This window comes from Culex quinquefasciatus, chromosome 2, assembly GCF_015732765.1.
Source record: "Culex quinquefasciatus strain JHB chromosome 2, VPISU_Cqui_1.0_pri_paternal, whole genome shotgun sequence".
In the NCBI taxonomy this organism is placed as follows: Eukaryota; Metazoa; Arthropoda; class Insecta; order Diptera; family Culicidae; genus Culex; species Culex quinquefasciatus.
This window is the reverse complement of record NC_051862.1, coordinates 26,337,629-26,360,231: the sequence shown is the minus strand read 5'-3', so window position 1 is coordinate 26,360,231 and position 22,603 is coordinate 26,337,629. Positions and strand designations below refer to the sequence as shown.

The 22,603-nt window shown below is 36.6% G+C and overlaps 2 protein-coding genes across 3 annotated transcripts in view; both read right to left on the bottom strand.

Moving 5' to 3' along the window:
* Positions 1-14,748: 14,748 nt before the first annotated feature.
* On the bottom strand, positions 14,749-16,703 carry LOC119767984. Its single transcript, XM_038258137.1, has 2 exons — positions 15,866-16,703; positions 14,749-15,330 (listed from the first exon to the last, which is right to left on the bottom strand). Exons 1-2 carry the CDS (start codon positions 16,026-16,028, stop codon positions 15,155-15,157), a joined length of 339 nt encoding a protein of 112 aa, XP_038114065.1. The 5' UTR covers positions 16,029-16,703; the 3' UTR covers positions 14,749-15,154.
* Positions 16,704-20,053: 3,350 nt separating this feature from the next.
* The window catches only part of LOC6031682 (cholinephosphotransferase 1), a 72,098-nt gene continuing 69,548 nt past the window's right edge, over positions 20,054-22,603 (bottom strand). For both annotated transcript variants that reach the window (XM_038258138.1, XM_038258139.1), the window contains exon 6: positions 20,054-21,625. In XM_038258138.1, coding sequence (XP_038114066.1) covers positions 21,368-21,625 — 258 coding nt within the window. In that variant the 3' untranslated portion in view covers positions 20,054-21,367. The remainder of the gene's footprint in view (positions 21,626-22,603) is intronic.

The following is a 22,603-nucleotide window of genomic DNA, read 5'->3' as shown; positions in this document are numbered from 1 at the left end:
AAAAGCTCCGTTTGTTTACGTTTTGCTCCCAGTACACGCGCGGTAAACAGAGAGGATTGTCGTGCCGGTGGGAGAAAGTACGAGAGAGGGTGAGAGCAAACTGAAAACACGTGCGTTTGGCGTTTGGGAAAATTTTGGGAGAGTGCTTTTTAAAAGCGGAAAGCTTTTCACCAAAGAGTAGGGTGGGCCTCAGGAATGATTTCTTTAAAAGATGTTTTATTTCTGGAGTTTTTTTTTTCAAAAGGTCTAAAAAAACCAAATTTCCAATTTTTGCTTTTTGGAGGTCTTTTGGAAAAAGAGATAGTTTTTGAATTTAGACCAATGCAAATTATAAACGATAAATAAATCAAGAAGCGTAGCAAAATAGTAGTTAATGCAACAAGTTGCTAAAAGAGGATTTTTTCAGCACGAGTCGTAGATAAATATCTAACGAGGTTCACTGAGTTGCATAAATACGACGAGTGCTGAAATAAATCAAGTTCTGCAACGAGTTCCAAACAACATTTTTTGCAATTCCGAAAAACACCAATCGAGTGAAATTTCAATTAAAATTTTCATGTATTTTAATAAATCGTTGAAATCAACTTTTCAACTTTTCAGCATTTATTTTGAAAAGTGTTGCTATTCGATTCTGTTATTTTTGGTACAGAAAAGTTGCCTATTTCGTTCAAGAATGACAGGAAAAGTAAGTAGTTTCACGACGGAATTGCAAAAAAAAATTCTTGCTAAATTATTGCTTTTTGGCACTGATATTGTTGATGATTATAAGTAGGCAATTTATTCACAAAAAAAAGAAAAAAAAATGAAAAATTGAATTGCTTAAATTTAATTCATGCACTTCTTTATATATTTTAGCATTGCTTGCTTAAACAGGAACAGATTCAAAAGTGTCAAAACAAAATAAAATAGGGGAAATCTACCCTTTCCAATCAAACACCTATCTTCGTCATATGGAGAGTTTGATGCTCGATTAAAGCTCCAAAAATACTATTTGGGCTATAAACTTACCAGCAACAGCACCGCCTCGAGTAAGCACGCAAATGTATGCCACTTACTGGCCAAAAAGATCACATTTAATGCACTTTTGATCATAATTTGTATTTTGCGAGACCACTTCTCATCATTTTGTTGGCACACACAGTGACACACACGAGAATCCCTCAAACGCTTAATGAATATCGCCAAAATTAACTTTTCACTTTCGCTTACTTTTTCACGGCGCTTAAGATATGAAATTGCTTCCAACTACCGGCAACATGTTCTTTTGATCATTAGTAAGGCACTCACTTGAAGAATAATCCCGAAAAATGTAATAAATTAGCAAGCGCCATCAAAAAAAAACAAACGCGCCAAGTCGTTTGACGTTTCAATTTTCACTTTGCATTCCAATCGAAGGCTGAAGAAAACCGAGCGAGAGACGAAGACAAAAAAGAACAAAGGGTGGCCGTCAACACCACCAGCAGCACAGCCAGCGATGCCAGGAAACTTTCCCTATAAATGCCACTTTTCGTGAGTGTTCGTTTGAACTGTCAGCGCAAATGGCAACACTCGACAGAGTGTTGGAAGAAAAAAGAACTAAGCCGATATTAGAAAAATGGGCGTGGCCCAATGCATTCGCCTCGATTAGAATACCCTTGGGAATTTTTTTTTGTTAAATGCTTGGTAAAGAAATAGAATAACTTTTAGTGAAAGTGAAAATAAACAGAAATGTTCACAAAAACTTGCTCTACTCGTTGGTGTACTTGGTTTTAGTAAAATTCAAGGGAGACTCTAGATTATCCAGCATCATTCAAACACGACCGCTTATTAGGATTAAAATGGGTAGATTTCCCCTAAAACGACATGAATATTTCTGCTTAAATTATATAATTGGTCGTGTGTTGAGAAAAGAACAGATATCAATCAACTTTTTATTCTTCTTTTTTGGCTTCTGAGAGTATTTACTTTTGCGTTTCTGTCAACATTTCGGTAAAAAAGTAGTGGAAATTCTCATAAGCTTACTCGAAACGCTTTCTGGACGATTCCTTCATCCACGAATCCTTCCACGGTTGCACCCAAGGGTGTGTTTTCCCTGTAGATTCTTTGCCTTGAGCTCCGAATTCACGCTTCAGTTGCAATATTTTAGTTTCAACTTGTCTCTGGCAGAAAAAAAAATTATTTATTCGAAATGAATTTAAAGATTGAATTTAATTTCAAAACAAAACTTACTATTTGCATTGAAATGTTGACGATATCTCTATTGTGGTCCTGTTGAAAACGCTGCTTGCTTTGCTCTAGAGCTTTAACATCTTTTTCCGCTTGTAAAATTTTACTTTCCAGTTGCCACTATGGAAAATACATAGATAATTGCTTTTAAATGTGTATTTTAGTAAATCATCAAACTTACCGCACGTTCAATTGATGTTTTGCAACAACTTCTCTCCAAGCTTTGCTTCTCGTATTTGGTTGAATTAATTTGCGAATTTTGTCTAGATATGTCGTTATCAATTTGTCTCTAAAAAAATAAACTTTGAGAATATTTTTAAATTTTACCTGATTCTACCCCAAAACCATACAACTTGAGCATCGAAATTTCTCTGAACATTGTAAAGATTATTCTCCAAGCGTTGCTTTTCCGTAACGCAAGCACTTATTTCAGACTGGCTCATGGCACTTGCTTGAAAGGTGCGTTTACTTCGTACTATCTATTTGACCGAATTGGACGCACTCAGATGGCAGACTGAATTTTGGACTCACAAGCATGCTGAACGCTAATGTTCCTAATCCAGCAAATCTAGTCCGTCTTCATTCAGAAGCTGAACCTTAATCATTCATAATCGAGCGTTAGATTGAGGTGTCTGCTGTCGAATAAAGTATGTGTTGAAATCCCTATCTTGTTCAGAATTGAAATCATCAATTTAGAGCAAAAAATCAGTATTTTAACCCTGTACTGTCCAAATTTATTTTCGAAAATTTTTATTTTTCCCGTGTTCAGAAGGTAATTTTGAGCGACTTTTGTTCTACGAAAAACTAAACTTCTCTTGTTTTAAATTTTTCTTATTTTATTTTTAGTATTTTAATTTGCATTTATCTTGTTTAGTTTATGTTTGTTTTTGGTAGTATTTGGCCTATTCTATCACCTAATATAATTACATTTTGCCTATCTAATTTTTTCACGTTTTTACAGCCACTTTTTCAATATTTTGCTTGTTTTTCATATTTTCTATTATAGAATGGCACCATCATCATTTAGATTGTAAAAAAATGAGTAGAGACATAGTCTGAGAAACTACAAAAAATTACTGCATACTTCTTTGACAGAAAATATAGGAAATGTTAGTAAAAACACAGCCAAAGTTGACCCCTAAAAAAATGAAATTTTATTAAACATTGGCAAAGTCACATAAAGCAAGTAACTTTCAACCCATAAATTTTCAAAAAAAAAACAAGAGTTCTGCTATCCAATGCTTTTTAAAGATCAAAAATTGGTTTAAAAATGGATTTTTGGCGATTTTTTAAATCGAAGCCCGTATAAAGGCGGGGTTAGGTTGTAGAGGGTTAAAATAATTAAAAAAAAAAACTTTGCATGGAATCTTACAATAAAAACAAATAATACAGTACTTGTTCGGTAACTGGGCTGAGAACATAGCCCATTCACCTAATGCTGCTCGCTATAGCTATATATAACTGGGCTGAACGTAAAATAATGAGGAACCACCGATGCATAATATTTTGCAAATAAAATATAAAATAAATTTTACTCACATTTATTTACAATGCTTACTTTTCATAGTTCTCTAACTGTGACTTGAAATTGCATAAAAGTTTGAAAAAAGTTTTTTTTTTAATTAGGTTGGTACAAATATTTTTAAAAGTTTTTGTCACCCCCACCCCCTTCCTTCAAAATTGGCCCGAAAAATCAGGGGGCAAAAAAAATATTTTTACAATAAACTTCAAAATTTCAATGAAAATTCAAGAGCAACCAGCTGAAATCAAATTAAAATACATTCTCCTACGTTTAGAATCATTTTTAGCATGTTTGGGTTTATTAAAAAATCTTAAGATTTTTTGAAAATTTTCGATGCAAAATCTTTTTTTTCGATACAATTTTTGTTTTTGTCAGATCTTAGATTTTATGAAAACTAATGATTGCAAAACAACTGAACTAGTGTAAAATGCATTTTAAAACACTTTTTTCATTTAAATGTGAAGATTATGGCTTGTTATTTAAATTTTTATATTTTTTTTATTTTTTTGTCCCCCCCTTGACCTCGGCCAGGGCCGAGAGACAAAAACTTTTTTAAATATTTGCATCGGCCTTATTGAAAATGCTTTTGCATCCATTAGCCCCTCGGTCATTTCGGTTTATTTTGGTTTTTTGACGTTTGTCTGATTTTTAACTGGGCTGCGGCTCAGTTATCGAGCGCCCAGTTAAACTTATCCTCTCGGCCTTACCATAATCCTCTCTAACAAGATCGAGAGTATTTTCCTCTCAGACGTATTCTGTGGGTGTAGGTAAACACAGCAGGACATTCTTTTAAGCAATAAAGCGTGTTATTGATGGAGAAAACAAAAATTGTGGACGCAATGTTTTAACCGTTCCAATTTTGATTATTCGTTAAGACCAAAAACAACGCAATATATCAATGCACATAACACTATGCTCAAAATTTAATTCAATCAATTATAGAGAGGGGGGAAATGATCTCAGCAAATTTTGCATAAATGCTATTAAATTTTGACTGGCCAGCACGCGACATCTCAATCTAGCTGGGCCATCGAGCCACAATTGAGATTTAATGGTTCAAATTTAAGACCACTTTCGGCGATCGATTGTTAGTCGGTGAACGGCGGTCGTACCTTGCGGTCAAATTTTTGTGCGAAATCTGGGATTCTTAATCTTTCGTGATGGTTGAATGGGACGAGCTTTTCAAGCAAAATTTAGAACGAGAACTTGCCCATGAGCAGCGAGTTTTCAAAACGAGAACTGTGAGTTGAGTGCATTTTTTGACTTAAGCAATGTAAATTGGAAGTAAATTGACGTTTCGTTATAGGCAAAACTTGATAAAGAAGTCTTGGGTCATCAATCTAAAATCAAAGTGTTTAAAGAAAGGAAGGCAGGTTTGAACCAATCTTTACTGGACGATTCAAGTGAAGATCTTTCGCAAAAGGCAAGTTTTGAGTAGTGCGATATTTGTAGTAAAACTTCTAACAAGAATATTGCAGGCCAAATATGACACTCTGATTTCTTTGGAGGAAAGTAAAATTAAAATACTGAACCAGAAAAAGCAGTGCCTGGAACTGGAACACACGAAGAAGAGGAACGAAATTATGTTTAAAATTGTAAGTCTAATTATTTCACACCTTGTTATGAAATGTCTTTTAAATTTTGAATATTTATTTTTATTTCTGCAGAAACGTGCAGAGGAAATCATTTTGCAGAAGAGAAACGAAATGAAATATCAGATTTCTAACAAGCTAAGAACATGATCAACCAATTCCATAAATCTAAAATCAATCAGAATAAACGTTTATTTGACCAACCCAAACGCGCTCAATCACTTCCGCCGGTAGAAACATAATCATCCCCATCGTCGGATTCTCCACCCGTTAAAAATCCCAACATGAACGCTGAAAGTGATTTCGAAAGCTCCCCCAGAGGACCACTGTTGCCTTGGGACCATTCATCGAACAGTGCGTCCGTATCTTTGGAGCGTTTTACAACAAAGTTCTGTAACGGAAATTGTTTCGATTAAGAAATTTTTCACTTCAATAAAACTTCCTACCGATTTATCGTCATCCTCGAAAGGAAGACAATGCACTACAGTCAACTGCAGCAGGAATGTTAAAACAACGATGCGAAAGAGTGAAACTGTCACGATTTTCATACTTTAAACAAATTCGAACCAGTTACACGGTAAGCAAACCCAATGTGGTGAAAAGAATTGAATTCAGTGGAACAGAAGCTTGAACGCTGCAAGTATAAAGCTGAAATCAAATCTAATAACTAAAATGAACGGTTTTTATGGCGTAAAATTGATTTTTCTAAATATAATACGATAAGCGAGACTTGACTTGCTATTTGAAGTGAAAATCTTAGTTTTGAAAAACGTTTTTTCATAACGTTGGAAAAATAAGTTTTTTGTAATGTTTTGTACAATTTAAACAACAAAGTATTGCATTGAGGATCACCAAAAATATATTGAAGTGTAATAAAAATTCTGAGTCATGTTGAAAACATCATCAAACTAAAGTAGTGACAGGTTGTAATATACATAACACAACATTCAATATTGCCCTTTTGAAATGTTCGTCTTGATAAAAAAAATCAAAATATTGTTTTCGAAAAGATCGAAAAATTTCACGAATGTTCCATATTTAATCAATGAAAATCGGATCATTAGTTGCTGAGATATCGACATTGGAAAATTGAGGTTTTTTTTTTTTTTTGGAATTAAATATACTTTATTGAATCTTTCTTATAATAATTACATTTGGTTTACATAATAAGTGGTCAGCTGTGGCTCTTCAGCTTTAGTTTGCTTTTCGTGATTTAAACACTGTTCATTTTCTTAACTTTAAAAGTATATGATTTATCATTTTTGTAACACTAGGTACAATGAGGAAAAAAATAAGAAAACATAACCTAACCTAAAACTAACTTAATCTTACCATAAACTAAACCAATCCTTGAATCAAGGGGTATTCAGATATAGCACATTTTTCCCTGAATTTCAAACATTTTTCTTGAATCTTCTGATCCAACATTTTTACTTCTGCTAATTCATGAACCTCACTTGATCTTGTCCAGCCAGGAACATTCAAAACCATTTTGAGTACCTTGTTTTGGACACGCTGGAGCTTCAATTTATGAGTTCTAGCGCAACACTCCCAAACAGGTACTGCATACTCAATAACGGGGTAAATTATTTGTTTGTAAACTGCTAACTTATTTTTCAAAGAAAGCTTTGATTTTCTGTTAATTAAAGGATACAAACACCTGATGAGAATGCTGCACTTGTTCAATATTTTGTCTACATGCTGTCGAAACAATAGTTTCGCGTCAAGTATGAGACCTAAATAGACAACTTCCTTTGACCAGGGTATCGAAACATCATTCATTTTATCAAAACATCATCCTTTGGGGCAAATCTGGCCGATTTGGAAAGTGGAAAAATGATGGTTTGAGTTTTGGCTGCATTTATGCGAATTTTCCAGTCGCCAAAGTATTCGGAAAGAACGTCAAGACCCTTCTGAAGACGGCCAACTAAATATCTGGTTATTTTACCTTTATAAATAACGGCAGTGTCATCAGCAAAAGTGACAACACACCATTACCAGGAAGAGTAGGCAAATCAGATGTAAAAATATTGTACAGAAGTGGGCCAAGAATACTTCCTTGGGGAACCCCAGCATCAATGTTGAATAATCCAGAAGCAATCCCATTCAGAAAAACCTTGAACGATCTCTCCGAAAGATAGTGCTGGATAATTTTGATAAGATACATTGGAAAACCGTATAAATACAGTTTATGTATCAAACCATCATGCCAAACATTGTCAAAAGCCTTCTCAACATCCAACAAAGCCATAGCAGTTGATTTAGACTCAAGCTTGTTCTGCTTGATGATTTTAGTTACTCTCGTAAGCTGATGAGCAGTATTATGTCCCTTTCGGAAGCCAAACTGCTCGTTCAAAATTATATTATTATCGTTGGTAAAATCCAAAAGCCTTGAATAGATGACCTTCTCAAAGAGTTTGGACAGACTACTCAAAAGACTAATGGGACGATAACTTGTTGGCGATGTTGGATCTTTTTGAGGCTTCAAAATTGGTATGACTTTGCCCAGCTTCCAATTGGTGGGGAAGTAACCAAATTGCAAACATTTATTGAATATATTGGCTAGATGTTGAAAGAACTGATCACTCTGTTTCTTCAACACCAGATTAAAAATGTTATCAAAGCCAGGAGCTTTCATATTTTTCATTTGTTTAACTGCAACTTTGTCTTCCTCACCAGAAACATGGGAATCTGCAGGAAATTCAAAGGTAGAGTCATTGATTGTTGAAATACTATTGGCAACTGATGTTTCTTTACGGCTGGTCATGGAAGCGCCAAGATTATGTGAACTAACAAAATGAAGCCCAAGTGCATTTGCCTTTTCCTCGGATGTAATCAAACGAGAATCCTCAACAATAAGAGGAGGAATAGGCTTTGGTTTGTTTTTAAGAACTTTTGAAAGTTTCCAAAATGGTTTTGAATAATTCCCAGCTGGCTTACATGTTTTGAAAATTCTTGATTTCTGATATTGTCAAGTCGGTCTTGTATGATTTTGTTCAAATTGTTAACTGAAATCTTTTGTCATAGTCCCCAGTCCGTTGATATTGTCTCCTATAAACATTCCTAAGTCTAATCAAGTGTTTAGTATCTACGTCAATATCAGTTACCTTAAAATTAACAGGAACCTCCCGAACGTTGGCAGCCTCTGCTTGGTTGATAGCCTGCTGGATCACCTCCAGCGAACGATCAATATCGGCAGAAGTTTCCGGGTGTTGATCATAGTCGATGTTGCTGTCGACCACTTGCTGAAACTGCTGCCAGTCAACGTTGTGGTAATCTTTCCGGGTTGGTTGCCGCTGCGGAGTAACGGAAGCTCCAACCTCCACAACCACCGGATAGTGATCAGAACTCAACTCTTCAAACACCTCAGGATGAGCCACGTTCTCAGCCATATTGGTAATGAAGAAGTCGATGATTGAGTGATTCCCAGACCGAGCCACCCTCGTTGGACGATCCGGACTCACAACGTTGTAGTATCCGTTTTGCAGATCGTTGTGCAGAATCACTCCGTTCCGATTCCTCCTGCTGTTGCCCCAAACTTCATGCTTCGCGTTGAGGTCACCAGCGATGATGTACTTTGCGCTCCGCCGTGTCAGCTTCTGGATATCGCTCTTCAGTTTTGCTGCTGAACCATCTCTGGAATTCACCTGACGTGGGCAGTATGCAGCAATGAAGAGTACTGGGCCAACAGAAGTGGGAATTTCCACTCCAACGGCCTCGATGATGTCCAGCTTAAAGTGTGGCAGCCGGCGTGGCTTGAGATCACGATGAACAGCGACAAGCACACCTCCTCCTCCAGAGGTGGTCCTATCGAGCTGCGTCGCGATCTTGTAGTTTTGCAGATAAACTTTTTCACCGGGCTTCAGATGAGTTTCCGTGATGGCAGCTACGTCGATCTCCTTCTCGCGAAGAAAATCCACCAGCTCTAAATTCTTCCTCCTAATGGAGCAAGCGTTCCAATTCAGCAGCTTGAGGGACCTACGATCCATACTGGATGACGAACGAGGTCAGCACTTCAATCTGCTGGGTCTTGGTTTTGCATCCACGCAGTGCAGCGGACATCTGTTTGAAAATATTGAGGAGTTCGGTTGAGGTGTAAAGATCATTACCATTTTCCTCAACTGCTGGTTCTTGGGTTGGTCTTGGCTCCTGGCTGAAGCCCGGTGGTGGCGGTCTCGGCTCCTGGCTGGAACCCGGCCGTGGATGATTCATCTCAGCTCTCTTCCTGGGATCCAACGGCAACGGTGCCAAGTTCGGGACCTGGCGTCGCGGTTGAAGAGGTGGAAAATTTTGCTCCACCAGGGCTGGAGGAGTTCTACGACGCTGAGGCTGATTCTTCGTCGATGCTTGCTGCCGAATTTTCACGAACTCAGCTCTCTTGGGGCACTTTCGGTCGGTTGACGAGTGCTCACCGTTGCAGTTGAGGCACTTCACCAGCGAATCTTGGATGCACTGGGATGTGATGTGCGCATCGGTACCACATTTGGCGCAACGACGCTTCAGGTGGCAGTTCTTACCTCCGTGCCCGAAACCCAGGCAGTTGAAGCATTGTGTGACGTCACGATGCACTGGTCGGTATCGCTCCCACGACACGATAATGTTGAAAACCGCTCGAATTGCCTTCAGCTCAGGAAGCGTCGTCGATCCCTTAGCCAAATGCAGCAGGTAGAGCTGGTCACGGTACTTGATGTCTTTGTTGCGTCGGCTCATTTTGTGCACGGCCAACACATCCAGTTTCAAAACTTTTAGCTCGGCAGCTAATTCCTCCACTGGCATGTCGTACAGACCTCTGACGACGATTTTGTACGGCTTATCCATGACGACATCATGGGTAAAGTACTCCGCCTCGTTTTCGGTCAAGTAATCCTTGACCAGTTGATAGTGCTGCCTGGATTGCACCAGCACCTTAAATCCGTCCTGACACAGACGAATGTTGCCTAGGACTTTCCCAGACTTGATGAGTTCAACCAGCCCCGCTCGAAAGTCGATCGTTGCTGCTGATTGCCTCACATAAAAAGGAGGCAGTTTCTCCTTTCGCTGTTTCACTTCATTCTCCTTTGCTTCCGCTACCTGGTCCTCGTCAGGCAGTCCAGCAAACTTGTTGTTCTTCAAAAGCTGCTCCTCGTGCGATGAAGAGTTCTCCTCCTCCTCATCCATCGGTACAGTACCGTCGCTCTTTTTCGTCTTTTTGCTGTTCGATGTCACTTCCAAAAGCACCTTCCTTTTGGAAATCCCCGGTTTTTGGCCATCAGTTGAGGCCTCAACCTTCCTTTTGGAAATTCCCACTTTTTTGCCTGCTTGAGCCGCAGGTAGGGCAATATTGCCGGCGTTTTGCGCCGGGACGCGACGAGTCATGTTGATTCAGACAACCTTCACCAACGAATGCTCGGATAACAATGGAAAATTGAGGTTGTTTGGGTGATACTTAGAAAAAATCTGCAGCCACGTTATGGATTTAAAAAAAAGAATAGTGAAAAAGCGAAATTTTACACCCAAAAATAAAATGGCCTAAATTTTTTATGTAAAACAAGCCTTATCCGACAAACTTTGCTGTGCTTTTTTTTTCGTTTGTTGACGTTTTTTTGCTTATTCAGCCTCCTGTGATCAAAATATGATTTTACGTAACTTGCTCCATACAATTTGCCGATGCTCCGGAATCGGTTCCAGAGTGGCCAACGTGTCAATTAGTTATCGTAAGAACCTTCCTTTGGCTTATACGAACCCAACGCAACAAAAAGCACTCGATCCGTATTGAACTGATTCGCGTTCGAGCAAAACCGTCGATTTTTTTTTGTATATATAGAAGATTGAATTTTCAATCGAAAAGTACTTTACACATTTTTTGATAAAGGGCTCCGTTTTCAAGATATAGCCACCGAAAGTTTGATTTTAACGAAATATTTCCAGTTGTTCGATTTTTAAAAATAGTGATCATGAGTAACCATTTATAACAATTTTTTTTTAAAAGTTCAGAAAATTTGCTATGAAATGGTCTAAGAGCAATTCCAGACCAAAACAAAAATTTTTTAGGTACATTTTTCTCGACCCTCTCCGATTTCAATGAAACTTTGTGGACATGTTATCCTAGGCATATATGAGTCATTTTTGTGTATATGGAGCCAGTTACATTCGATAATGACATTTGAGAAGGGTGTAAGTGTTTTGAATATTTTTGTATTTCGTAATTTAAATATTGCTGTATCTCAAAGCCGTTGTATCGTATCAAAAAGTGGTCAAAGACAAACTTGTAGGAAATTTGACGGGCTTTCCGAGAAAAATACACTGAAAGAAAAAAAACACTCCACTTTTATGAGATTTTTCGATTTTAAAGTTTAAAAGTCAAATTTGAAGGTGAGCCCACGATTTTTTTTTCGTTCAAAATTTTTTGTGAAGATAGTCTAAGATGTTACAAAAAAAATCACAAAAAATGCAGGATGGAGCAACATCAGAGGTGAAATTATATCTGGGGGTGAGATTGAGTCATAAAAATTTCAGAATTTTGGTGTGACTCAATCTCACTCCCCGAACCCAATGTCTCCCATGATAACGGTAATGTAAAAGTCAACACAAATAATTTTTGTGGAAAAATCTATCTAATTGCAAGTTTAAATGTGATTGAAAATTGTAATTTCGTCAAAATTTTCATCAAACATTTCTGAAAATGTGTAATTAATCGTTCAACTCGATTAAAGTAGAAAACTTTTAAAATAGCATTCAATACTTATTAACATTTGATTGAGGCAGACCAAAATTTATTAAATTTTATTGATATTTGATTTGCAACGAATGCAAAATTTCAATGGAACTAGACGTGCAATCGACTGAAAACAATTTAAATTGCATTTTCCTGTGTTGCTTATGATTTTTAGGTATGATTGAACCAGTTGAAAAATATTTTGAATTTCTGTTGAATTTCAATGTACAGTTGCTGTTCTGAAAACAAAGCCCTTCATAACTAGGTTTTTAAACATGCGATTGAAAATTAATTAAGATTAAAATTGGTGTGACATGATTTTAAAACACTTTTTTTCATGGAAATGTTGATTTCGCGGCTATTTCAAATTTTCATTTAAAAAAACGGTTTGAAGAATGTCTTGTTTGGTTCTCTAATATTTAAATGACGGAGTTTTAAAAAATACTTGCAGTTAAAAAAATCATTTGATTTTTTTCAGTTTTATAAAATGTTATAACGTAATTTATTTGTTTCAAATAAAAACAATTTTTCACATATGGCCCGCAAGCTCCTGTTAGCTTCAAATTTGGCCCGCTATTTAAAAACTTTGAGCACCCCTGTTTTAAACAACTTATTTTGCAAAACTTTTGATAGAAACTAGCTTGCCCACTTCTTATTGAGCTGATGATCACCCGAATTAACATGAAAACGATTTTAATGAGCTGTAATTGAATGTCAAAAAGGCTGATATGTCAACATTGAACAATTTTTGTATGAACAGCTGCCAAATTTTTATGGAGATTTGAATGGATGAACTAATGACATAAAATGGCTTCTTTGGTGATAGGGAAGGCCTCCTACAAAGTTTGAGCCAAATAAAAAAAAAATGGTCGCTTTCGCACAGAATTGCCCACATGTTACAAAACTGAATAACTTTGCCAAAATTTTGAGTAACAAAAAATTATCTCTGTTTGCTGAAAACCACATTAACAGACATTTAATTTCACCTTTTTTACTGATACAGTTTTGGAAAAAAAGCAAATTCTTCTAATATTCAAATTTTTTAATTCTCAGTAGAATTAGGATAGCTATATCGTAATTTCAGATGTTGAACATTATGTTATAATTTTCAGATTTTTTAGGTATCCATACAAAAATGTGAAAATTGAAAAATCTGTACTTTCCAAAGGACTTTTTTTTATCGATTTGTTGTTTTCGACCTACAACTATGGGTGAGGATAAAATTGCAATAGTTATTTTTTGTGAAAATTTTGAAATTTTCTTTCTGCACGATACTTTGTTTTCCAATCCAAACAAACAGCACATCTTTTGAAAAATATATCATAAATTTCCAGAATTGCAAAGAATTTTTGAAAAACCTGTATTTAAAAAAAAATCATATAACTTTTTATATAAAATCAAATTTGAGATCAAAAAGTTTCTAAGTCAAAAATTCAAATTTAAAATAGCGATAGCCTGAGAAAATTCCCTAAAATTTTAGTTTTTGTTGATACGGCCTTCAGTTGCTGAGGTATGGCCATTGGCCATGCAACGATCAAAAATGTCCTAGTGTTGCCCAATTTGCTTAGCATTTGAAAAAGTCGTATAAAAACATAAAATGGCGTTTTGACCGTGTCTGGACCAAAGAAAAATACTTTTACCGGATTCCTCGGAAAAAATTACATAACATATCAATAAATTGGCGATGATTTCGGTTTAGGCTCTTTTCAACTGAAATTGCTGACCATTCAAAAACACGACTAAACATTGTTATCGAACGCTATTTTCCTTGTTTTAAAAAGTGTGTTTTTGGATTTTGCCATGCGCATTGGCTCAAGAAAAAAACGAAGAAATCTGAAAATTCGGATTTCAATTTTATACTTCAGAAACATTTTCATTTTATTTTTTTTTTTGGCTGGTTGTGCCCATTGAGTCAAAATAATTTTAAAAAAACAAATCTGAATCATTTATCACACAACAAAAACCTTCTTTTTTCTATTTTGTTAAAAAATATTTAAAAGAGACAAATTTTCAAAATTGACAAAAATATGTAATTTCCAATAAAATACTTCATAATAATAAAATTAAAAGTTATCAAGATTTCATGATTTTCTATTCGAAGTGTAATGCAGAATTGTCCTGTTACTTTGTTCTAAATTGAATATGCTGAAAAAAGTACGTAGTTGAATACACTAAATTTGTTTTCAACAACCAAAAAACTTTGAAAATTAATCGCATTATACTAAATCAATCGCATAAGTCACATCACAAATCACGATTTAACACTAAATGGGACGGAAAATGTCTACTCGTTTATATAAAAAGAAGTCAAGCGTCCACGAGAAATTTTCACGATGACAAAAATACTCCTCTCAACCCTGGTGCTGGTGGCTTTGGCAACAGTGCTCTGCGACGCAAGTCCGGATAAATCCAGTCCACCTCAAAAAAGAGCAATAAGTGGAACGCTCTACAAACGCACCATGGAAGAGTGGCATCGAACCAAGCGACAATCCGGAACCTTCAACTGGGACCTGAATCAGATGTTCGACCTGTTCCAGAAAGTATCCGGCGGAATGAAGGGCATGGATGGCAGTAAACGGTCCCTGGATCGTCTGGAAAAGAGACAATTCGGGAACGATGAACTGGGACCTGAATCAGATGTTTGATCTATTTACCAAGGTGACCAGTGCAATGAAGAGCAAACGTGAGGTGGATTAGTAAGGGGAGGGGTTTCGGAAAAATAAAACATTGTTCAATGTTCTTGTTACACTCCTTCATTATTCATTGTTCCAATAAATAAATACAACCTACTCAGTAACTCTAGTGGGGCTAATTACTATACGTACGCAACGGTTCTGCTTCTTCATCTTTCTCTCAACTTAATTAGCGCTTAGGTGTGTGAGCTCGAAACCAAAAAAAAAAACTTTCTAACTAATATTCGCGAATAAACTCTCAAACTTTCTTGACTCAAACAGAAAAAAAAACTCCATAAAAACCCTCATCCTGCGTCCATTTTATTGTCTTTTCGCTTGCATAAAACTTAGGCTAAGCACCTTCCTCTTTCTCATTCTCTCTAGGTGTCTAAGGCAAGTTCCGGCGCGATTTGACTTGGTGATGAAAAAGTAGCCAATTTCTTCGCTTTATTTATATCGCGTGCTGCTTCTAATGCACCTTCCGCGGGGACGCCCCCGGGCTGCTCTCCGACGAGGAGCGGGTTCCGAACGGGGGGGCGGTCAGGTTCCGCACCGGACTCTCCGGCGGAGACTTGCTGGCCCGACTGCTGCTGTTGCTGCTGCTGCTGCCGGCGCTGTTGTTGTTGTCCTTCTCCGAGGAGGCTGCTGAACGGCGTGAGGGGAGGAATTTTTGGTGGAGGTTTTGTGGGATGGGAAAGAAGAAAACGAAATCGATAGAGATTAGAGAAGGTTTTGCAAGGGGTGGGATTGAGTTCAATCGAAGCCGTAAAACTAATCTAAATAAAGCTAGTGTCTACACAACTACAATGAAAGGTTTTTTTTGCTATGCTTTGTGATGAAATGAGTGCGATGAAAACTGAAACTAAGACATAAATTAAACATTTATCATCAACATTAGACGAAATTTAGGCGAACAGAAAACAAAACAAATATTAAAGAAAAACATAAGAATTTAAAAAAACACACACACAAGGTAACACAAACATATCAAAATACTCAAAAACATAAAAGAAAGAAGAAAAGAACACACGCACACTTATTGTAAAAAACGATCTAAATTGGACCAATCGGAAAACACCCTCTAAATATGTGTAAAACCAACAACAACCCGTTTAAGGGAAAAACACGCATTAATGGCTAAACCAACCGTAAGTAAAAATTAAACACGACTGTTACTAACCTTTTCGCGACTGACTGAACTTTTTTCTATCTTTTCTTTTAGTTACACACCGTAAACATGGAGAAGTTATTTTGTTTGGAAAGTTTCTTATCCCGGTTAGATGCGAGAGAGTTTTATCAAATACGCTGCAGTTCAATTTTGTAGTCATTCCGAAAGATGACATCAGAATGTTCTTTGTTCAAAAAGAGACATGATCAAACAAGCCCACTCAGTACACTTGGGGGCATTAGGGTGATAACCTTGTAGACACCCCTTGGAACTATTCTTTAGGCAAAACGAATATATCTGCAACAATTTAGAGCCAAATCGGCTAACAAGAATCAACTTAAGAGCAATTCCAGCTCAAAACAGGAATTTTTTAGGTACTTTTTTCTCGACCCTCTCCGATTGCAATGAAACTTTGTAGACATGTTATTCTTCGCTTATGTAAGCCATTTTTGTGTATATGGAGCCAATTTCACTCGATAATGACATTTGAGAAGAGCATAAGTGTTTTGTAATTCAGAATTTAAATATTTCTGTATCTCGAAGCCGTTACATCGTATCAAAAAGTGGTCCAAGACAAACTTGTAGGAAATTTGACCGGGTTTTGAAAGAAAAAAAACACGTCACTTTAATGAGATTTTTTCATTTAATGTTAAATTTAAAGGTGAGCCCACGATTTTTATCGGTCACATTTTTTGTGAAAATAGCCTAAGATGTTAAAAAGAGCAACCAAAAATGCACGATGGAGCAACAAATTTAATCTAGTTTTTTTTATCCATTCTTAAATTCTATTGACAATAAATCCTGATTTTTTTTCAAAAAATCGAATAATTGGCAATAATTTTTCAACTTAATTTTTTGATGTAAAATCGAATTTGCAATCAAAAAGAACTTAAGTGAAATTTTGAAAATTTGCACCGTTTTGAAGTTATAGTAATTTTTAGGTAACTTATTTAAAAATAGTCTCAATTATTATTCGCAATTCGCAATTTTCAGTGTAAGAACGGGCCTTGACCGATCTTATGCACTAGGTTCCCGACGAACACGCACTGCCCTTACACCTACATCTCACCCTTGCTCTGAGTCAGTACGAGCAGCACGCTAGAACACGCTTTGAGTGTTCGTGCCAGGCATGCACACCTTCTTTTCCGGTTACGCATTTTAACTCGGCCGGGAGTGGTACATTACGTAGGGTTTGATGTAAGTATAAGCGCCTAACCATTTATAGTGTGCCTATCAACTTTCATTAAAGCAAAAACTGTTTTATTTTTAGTTTAAATTCAAAAACTGATTGTTATTTACTGTGTATTGTTTTCTCCTGAAATCTTCCCTATTGTTGAGTCGTGTTTATCTGTTGCTATTTCTTTTGTCGCGGTGTTTTGTTACAATTTTTGGTCCTAAGCATGTTATAAAAGTTTACCAAAAATACAATAGTAATATTTGTGTTAATTCTTTGATCATTCCCAAAATTGAACAAGGGCTCGAACCTCATTTGTTTGAAGAAAAGGGTAAAGATTGAAAACAATGGACAGTGAAAGAAATATACTATTTGAAGAATCAATAGTAAAAGAAAGATAGTAATTTATGAAGTAGATAAAGAAATTTACAATAGTTAATAAATAGAGGTAACAAACAAGCTTAGATTGTATTAAGTGCAATTTATAGGGCAGATGAAAAATTATTCAAATAGATAAATAAAGATAAACAAAATTGACATCGCTGCCAAATTAAGGGAAAACAGACAGTTTGTTGCAGCAGCATAAATTGGTAAAAAAGAGTGGAAAAGCGTTGAGAAATGAGAGAATCAAATGATTAAAATCAAAATCAAATAGAGGATAGTAAACAGAAGCCACGTTAGGAAATCAGTGAGACAAAATAAACAGAAGATAGATGGTAGCTGAAAATGAAGAGAAGAGAAACCCCGTTGTGCGATGTTTCAGGTACATCCACAGCAGTTGACTCAACATACTGCGAATCAAAACAATACCGTCTACAATCACAAATGACTTCCCTTTCCCACATTGTCGCGCCCCTTTCTTTTAGCCGTCTCGACTCTGACCCGCGGTGGTCAAAGGTTTACGATCCGTTTCCACAGGCCACCAGCTAGGTCATCATGAAAACCAAGCCAACGTGGAGGTAAGAAAATAGGACACTTGCAAGGAACCAGAGCTATACTGTCTTGATCAAAAATGATCTAACAGGACTACGGACGCAGTCAGTGACGCTCCTTCCAGGATGTTCCTCGCCTAAGCGTCAACTGAAATGGGAACATCAGCATCATTCGCCCTTGGCCTGCAAAAATAGTCTCAATTATTATTTTAATCAAATTAGTGCCCACGTTTGCCCACTTTCGAAAAAAATATTTTTGAAACGCTGAGAAAATTCATTTAATCTTTTAATCAAGAATAACATTTCAATAGGGCCAAACATTTAATATTACGCCCTTTTGAAATGTTAAATGTTGATTTAAACTTTTTGAAAATATTGTTTTCGAAAAGATCGGAAAAATTCACGAATTTTTCATATTTCAACATTGAAAATCGGGCGATTAGGTGAGATATCGACTTAGAAAATGGTGTGTTGTTTGGGTGAGACCTAGAAAACATTAATTTTCCAGTTTTTAAACCTTTGCATGGCAATATGTCAGAAACTAAGGGTCAAACATATTTTTTCAAAACTGAATAACTGAGACTATTTTCAAAAAAGTTACCTAAAAATGGCTATAATTTGCACTTAATCAAAATTTAACTGAAATACTTTTTAATTGCAAATACGATTTTACATCGAAAAATTAAGTTGAAAAATTATTGCGACCAGTTCTTCGATTTTTTGGAAATATCAGAATTGATCCGAAAAGTTGGCATTTTATGTTCCCTAAAACATATCAGAAAATAAAAAAAATAGTGTTTTTGCAAATCAAGTTTTAGTGACAAAAAGTGAAATTAAAAATCACCAAATTTTTTTTACCGTGTATCATTTTTTTTTCAATGTAGTCTATATACATACCTACAACTTTGCCGAAGACACAAAATTGATCAAAAAATTCCTTCAAAGGATACAGATTTTTGAATTTTCACATATCGTTTTTGTATGGACAGCTGCCAAATTTGTATGGAAAATTATATGGACAAACTAATGTTGCAAAATGGCAAATTCTTTGGGCATACCGAAGGCACCAAAAAAGTTTCAGTCGGATTAAAAAATACTAAAAAAAATGAATGACCGAAATCTCAGAAAATTGCTCGTATGTGGTCCACTCGGTTCACTTTAAGTCTGAGTTAAGTTGTTTAAAAGTAATGATTCAAAACTAGGGAAAAATAACCCTCAAATGGCGCCACAAAAAAAAACATGTAGAGTGTTGCCATTTTCTTCAAAGGTAACACTCTACACGACCGATAGGGACCATCCAGTAACCTCACAGTCTAAAAGGCATACCCGAGGCTACAGAAACCTCGGTTTGATGTCTGTTTGTTAACTATAATAAGTTCAAACCTTTTTTTTAGATTTAGGTCATTTTCAAACTCACTCGCTACGCATCTCTCGAAGACGGTGATGGCATACTGGATTTCGTCATGTAATGTGATGATTATCCAGTAATTCCACCAGAACCCGATCCGCAGCCGGTCGTCGCTCCCATCTCCCCTGCAAAGGATTTGAAAGACGAAATTGTTGACGATCCACTTTTTTAGGAGGATAAGGGAAAATCTCCACGGTATCCTCAAGTATGTTTTAAAGTTAATTCTTTGAACCACTGCTTCAAAAAGTGTTCTCTTGGTTGTTTTTTTTTTTTTTTTTTGTAGGTACTGACCAAGGTTTTCATTTAAATGAGAAAACATCGAGAAATTGATCGTCAAAGCTTTCCAACAACTTTCTCTTAATCAAAAGCTCTGCTGGCATAGCTTTTAGCTTTATCTCACCTGTGAAAGCTGCAAATGTACAATGTAATTTAATGTAATGTGTATTATTAAAACGTTGAAAAGTAGGAGGGGTTGCTTCACGATATAAAATTATCAAGTTATAAAATATTTATGGAATTTATCTGAGAAAACCGCTAAAAGAATGTCCCAAAACTTGATTTTTTTATTATATTTATAGAAAGAAAAACTATCTCGCATCTTTGACACAGCGACAATTTGCCAAAAGTAGTACCTATTCAAATAATCATGGACCCAATTCCTTCCACATAATTAAAACACATTTCAGTTCATCCGCATTCAAACAAATTCTCTATTATGTGTAATGTGTGGTGTGTTGTATGCTTTTTGGTTTTACGTGTCAGTTGGTTACACTTCACTGACGAAAAAATCGGGTGGTTAAAATCACTTCCTCTCTCTCTCTCCACAGCAGCTGAGCAACTTCGACATTACCGGGGTTTTCAATCACTTTTCTAGCGATATTACAAGGTTAAACGGAAAAGGGACTAAGATTTTTTTTTTGCGTCTGTCATTCTGACTATTGATAAATAAAACTTTATCAAAAACCGCAAATTTTATTTAAGCGAGGGGGGATCTTTCCAGATACATAACATAACAGAACAATAACAAAATTGTGGGTCCTAAATTGGGTCTCGAGACGAACTGAAAAAAAGTGTGTGTGTGACGTGTGTGTAGTAGTAGTAGGCGTGTGACGATAAATTAAACAGAAAGCTTCAAGTATAAAAGCAAGGTGTAAGGGCGAGGCGGGCGGGACAATTTTCTGGACGAGGAGGGGAGGGGGCGTAGTTCCAGGTTGTGGTCAGTACTCGACAACACAAACATCGAAAAAACCGGACAACGATGACGACGACATCTAACTGATTCTGACTGACATTCAAAAGTTACTAGATTGCGCGTTCTTCTCGGACGCTTGCTTGGATTGGTTTGTTTAGTGCACAGAAAAGAGAAGATTCGCATAAATTAGTCACGAACAGTTCAAGGGGGAGGGAGCGTTAGATTTCAAGAGACACTCAATGGCTACTTTGATTTAGCAAATTTACAGCAATCGCACTGCACAGCGCGGCTTTCTTCTCCTCTAAATTGTGAATTAGTTTCCGATCTACAAAAGCTTTGCTAATTTGGCCTACTTAGGGAGATACGATCTCGGTGGACGATTCTGTTTGACATCACTCTCCACACTGTTGCTTAGTAACCGTTGCGTCGACTCGGTAACGCGCTGCAAACTTCAAACTACTAAACTAGTCAAGCCGCCTACTTTGCAATCCTAAATTTGCCTGAAAGCTGCTGGCTCTAATCTTAAATACCTGTCTGGTTGAGTGTTTCATATTTCTCAGTGTATATTTTAATGTACCGTTTTTAAAACCGCTAAGATACACGTTCTAACTGTTTTTTTTTATTTAATTCTCACAAATTATTACGTTTCTAGTAGTACACACTCTCCGCTGGGTTATCTTATTTTTGGTACCGGCTTACTGAAAAACAAAAAAAACTCCCCGCGTTTTTACGGCCTCACCAAAAGTCCTCTCCCTCGAAATCAACAAAACGAGAAAAAAAAACCTGAACCACCCTAATCGACGCCGCGTTATTGGTGCTGCGACGAGCTGTTATGCTTTCTACTGCTAGCGCGCGTTTGCTTTCGATTTGCCTGCTGCTGGGACTGTTGGCCCTGTTGCTGCTGATTCGTACTACTAGTTCCGTTTCGGGTTTCGTGATGGTGGTGGTGGTGGTGGTGTTGATGCTGCTGCTGGGGGTTCGTACCTTGTGACGTCATGAGCGGCTTCGGCGGGTACGGGATCCGGAACAGCTCGATCTTCAGGTAGGCGCAGATTTCGAGACAGACCTGTGGGAGAGGAAATTGAGTTTTAGCGAAAAAAAAATTACAATATAAATTTTTTAACAAATTTATGGTTGCTCAGAATTTAACCAAAAAAAATATTTAGCGATTTTGCCATTCAAAACTAAGCAAAACAAAACTATAAATTTTAATTGAAGTGACTTCAGTATTTTGATTAACTTTTGAAACATATTTTTTTAATAGTAACACAGTTGTCGAAAGTTTACACAAGGATGTGCCCTACACGCTACTGAAGTTTAAAATAATCACTTTATTGGCAAAAACATGGGCATGAGCATGACCCATGGTTGCCCCTCCGTTGCTGAACAGAACCGTAATATCCTTTCAGCACTACTGATCATAGGCTTCGACTATCAAGTGGTATTTCCCTTATCAACAGAATGTATGAATGCGCTGAAAAGATAAAACACCATGATTGCCAAAACAAGATCAGTTGCGAATAGGTAACAGTCATTGGCCACCAACAGCGCCCGCCATGTCAGTTTGTAGATCTCGATTTGAAGGGACGGGAATATTAGTTAGCGCAGGTTGCTACTAGGGCAGCTGATTTACTCTGTGCTTACACCCCACGAGCGCCAGGAACCTGAAAACCTGTTAGTAGGATAGGGTGTTTGGTCAGGATTCATCATAGAAGAGCAGTTCTCTCAGATTTCGGTAATTCGATTTTTTTGTATTTTTTAATCCGACTAAAACTTTTTTGGTGCCTTCGGTATGCCCAAAAAAGCTATTTTGCATCATTAGTTTGTCCATATAATTTTCCATACAAATTTGGCAGCTGTCCATACAAAAATGATGTATGAAAATTCAAAAATCTGTATCTTTCGAAGGAATTTTTTGATCGTTTTGGTGTCTTCGGCAAAATTGTAGGTATGGATACTGGAAAAAAATGTTACACGGTAAAAAAAAATTTGGTGATTTTTTATTTAAATTTTTGCCACTAAAACTTGATTTGCAAAAAACACT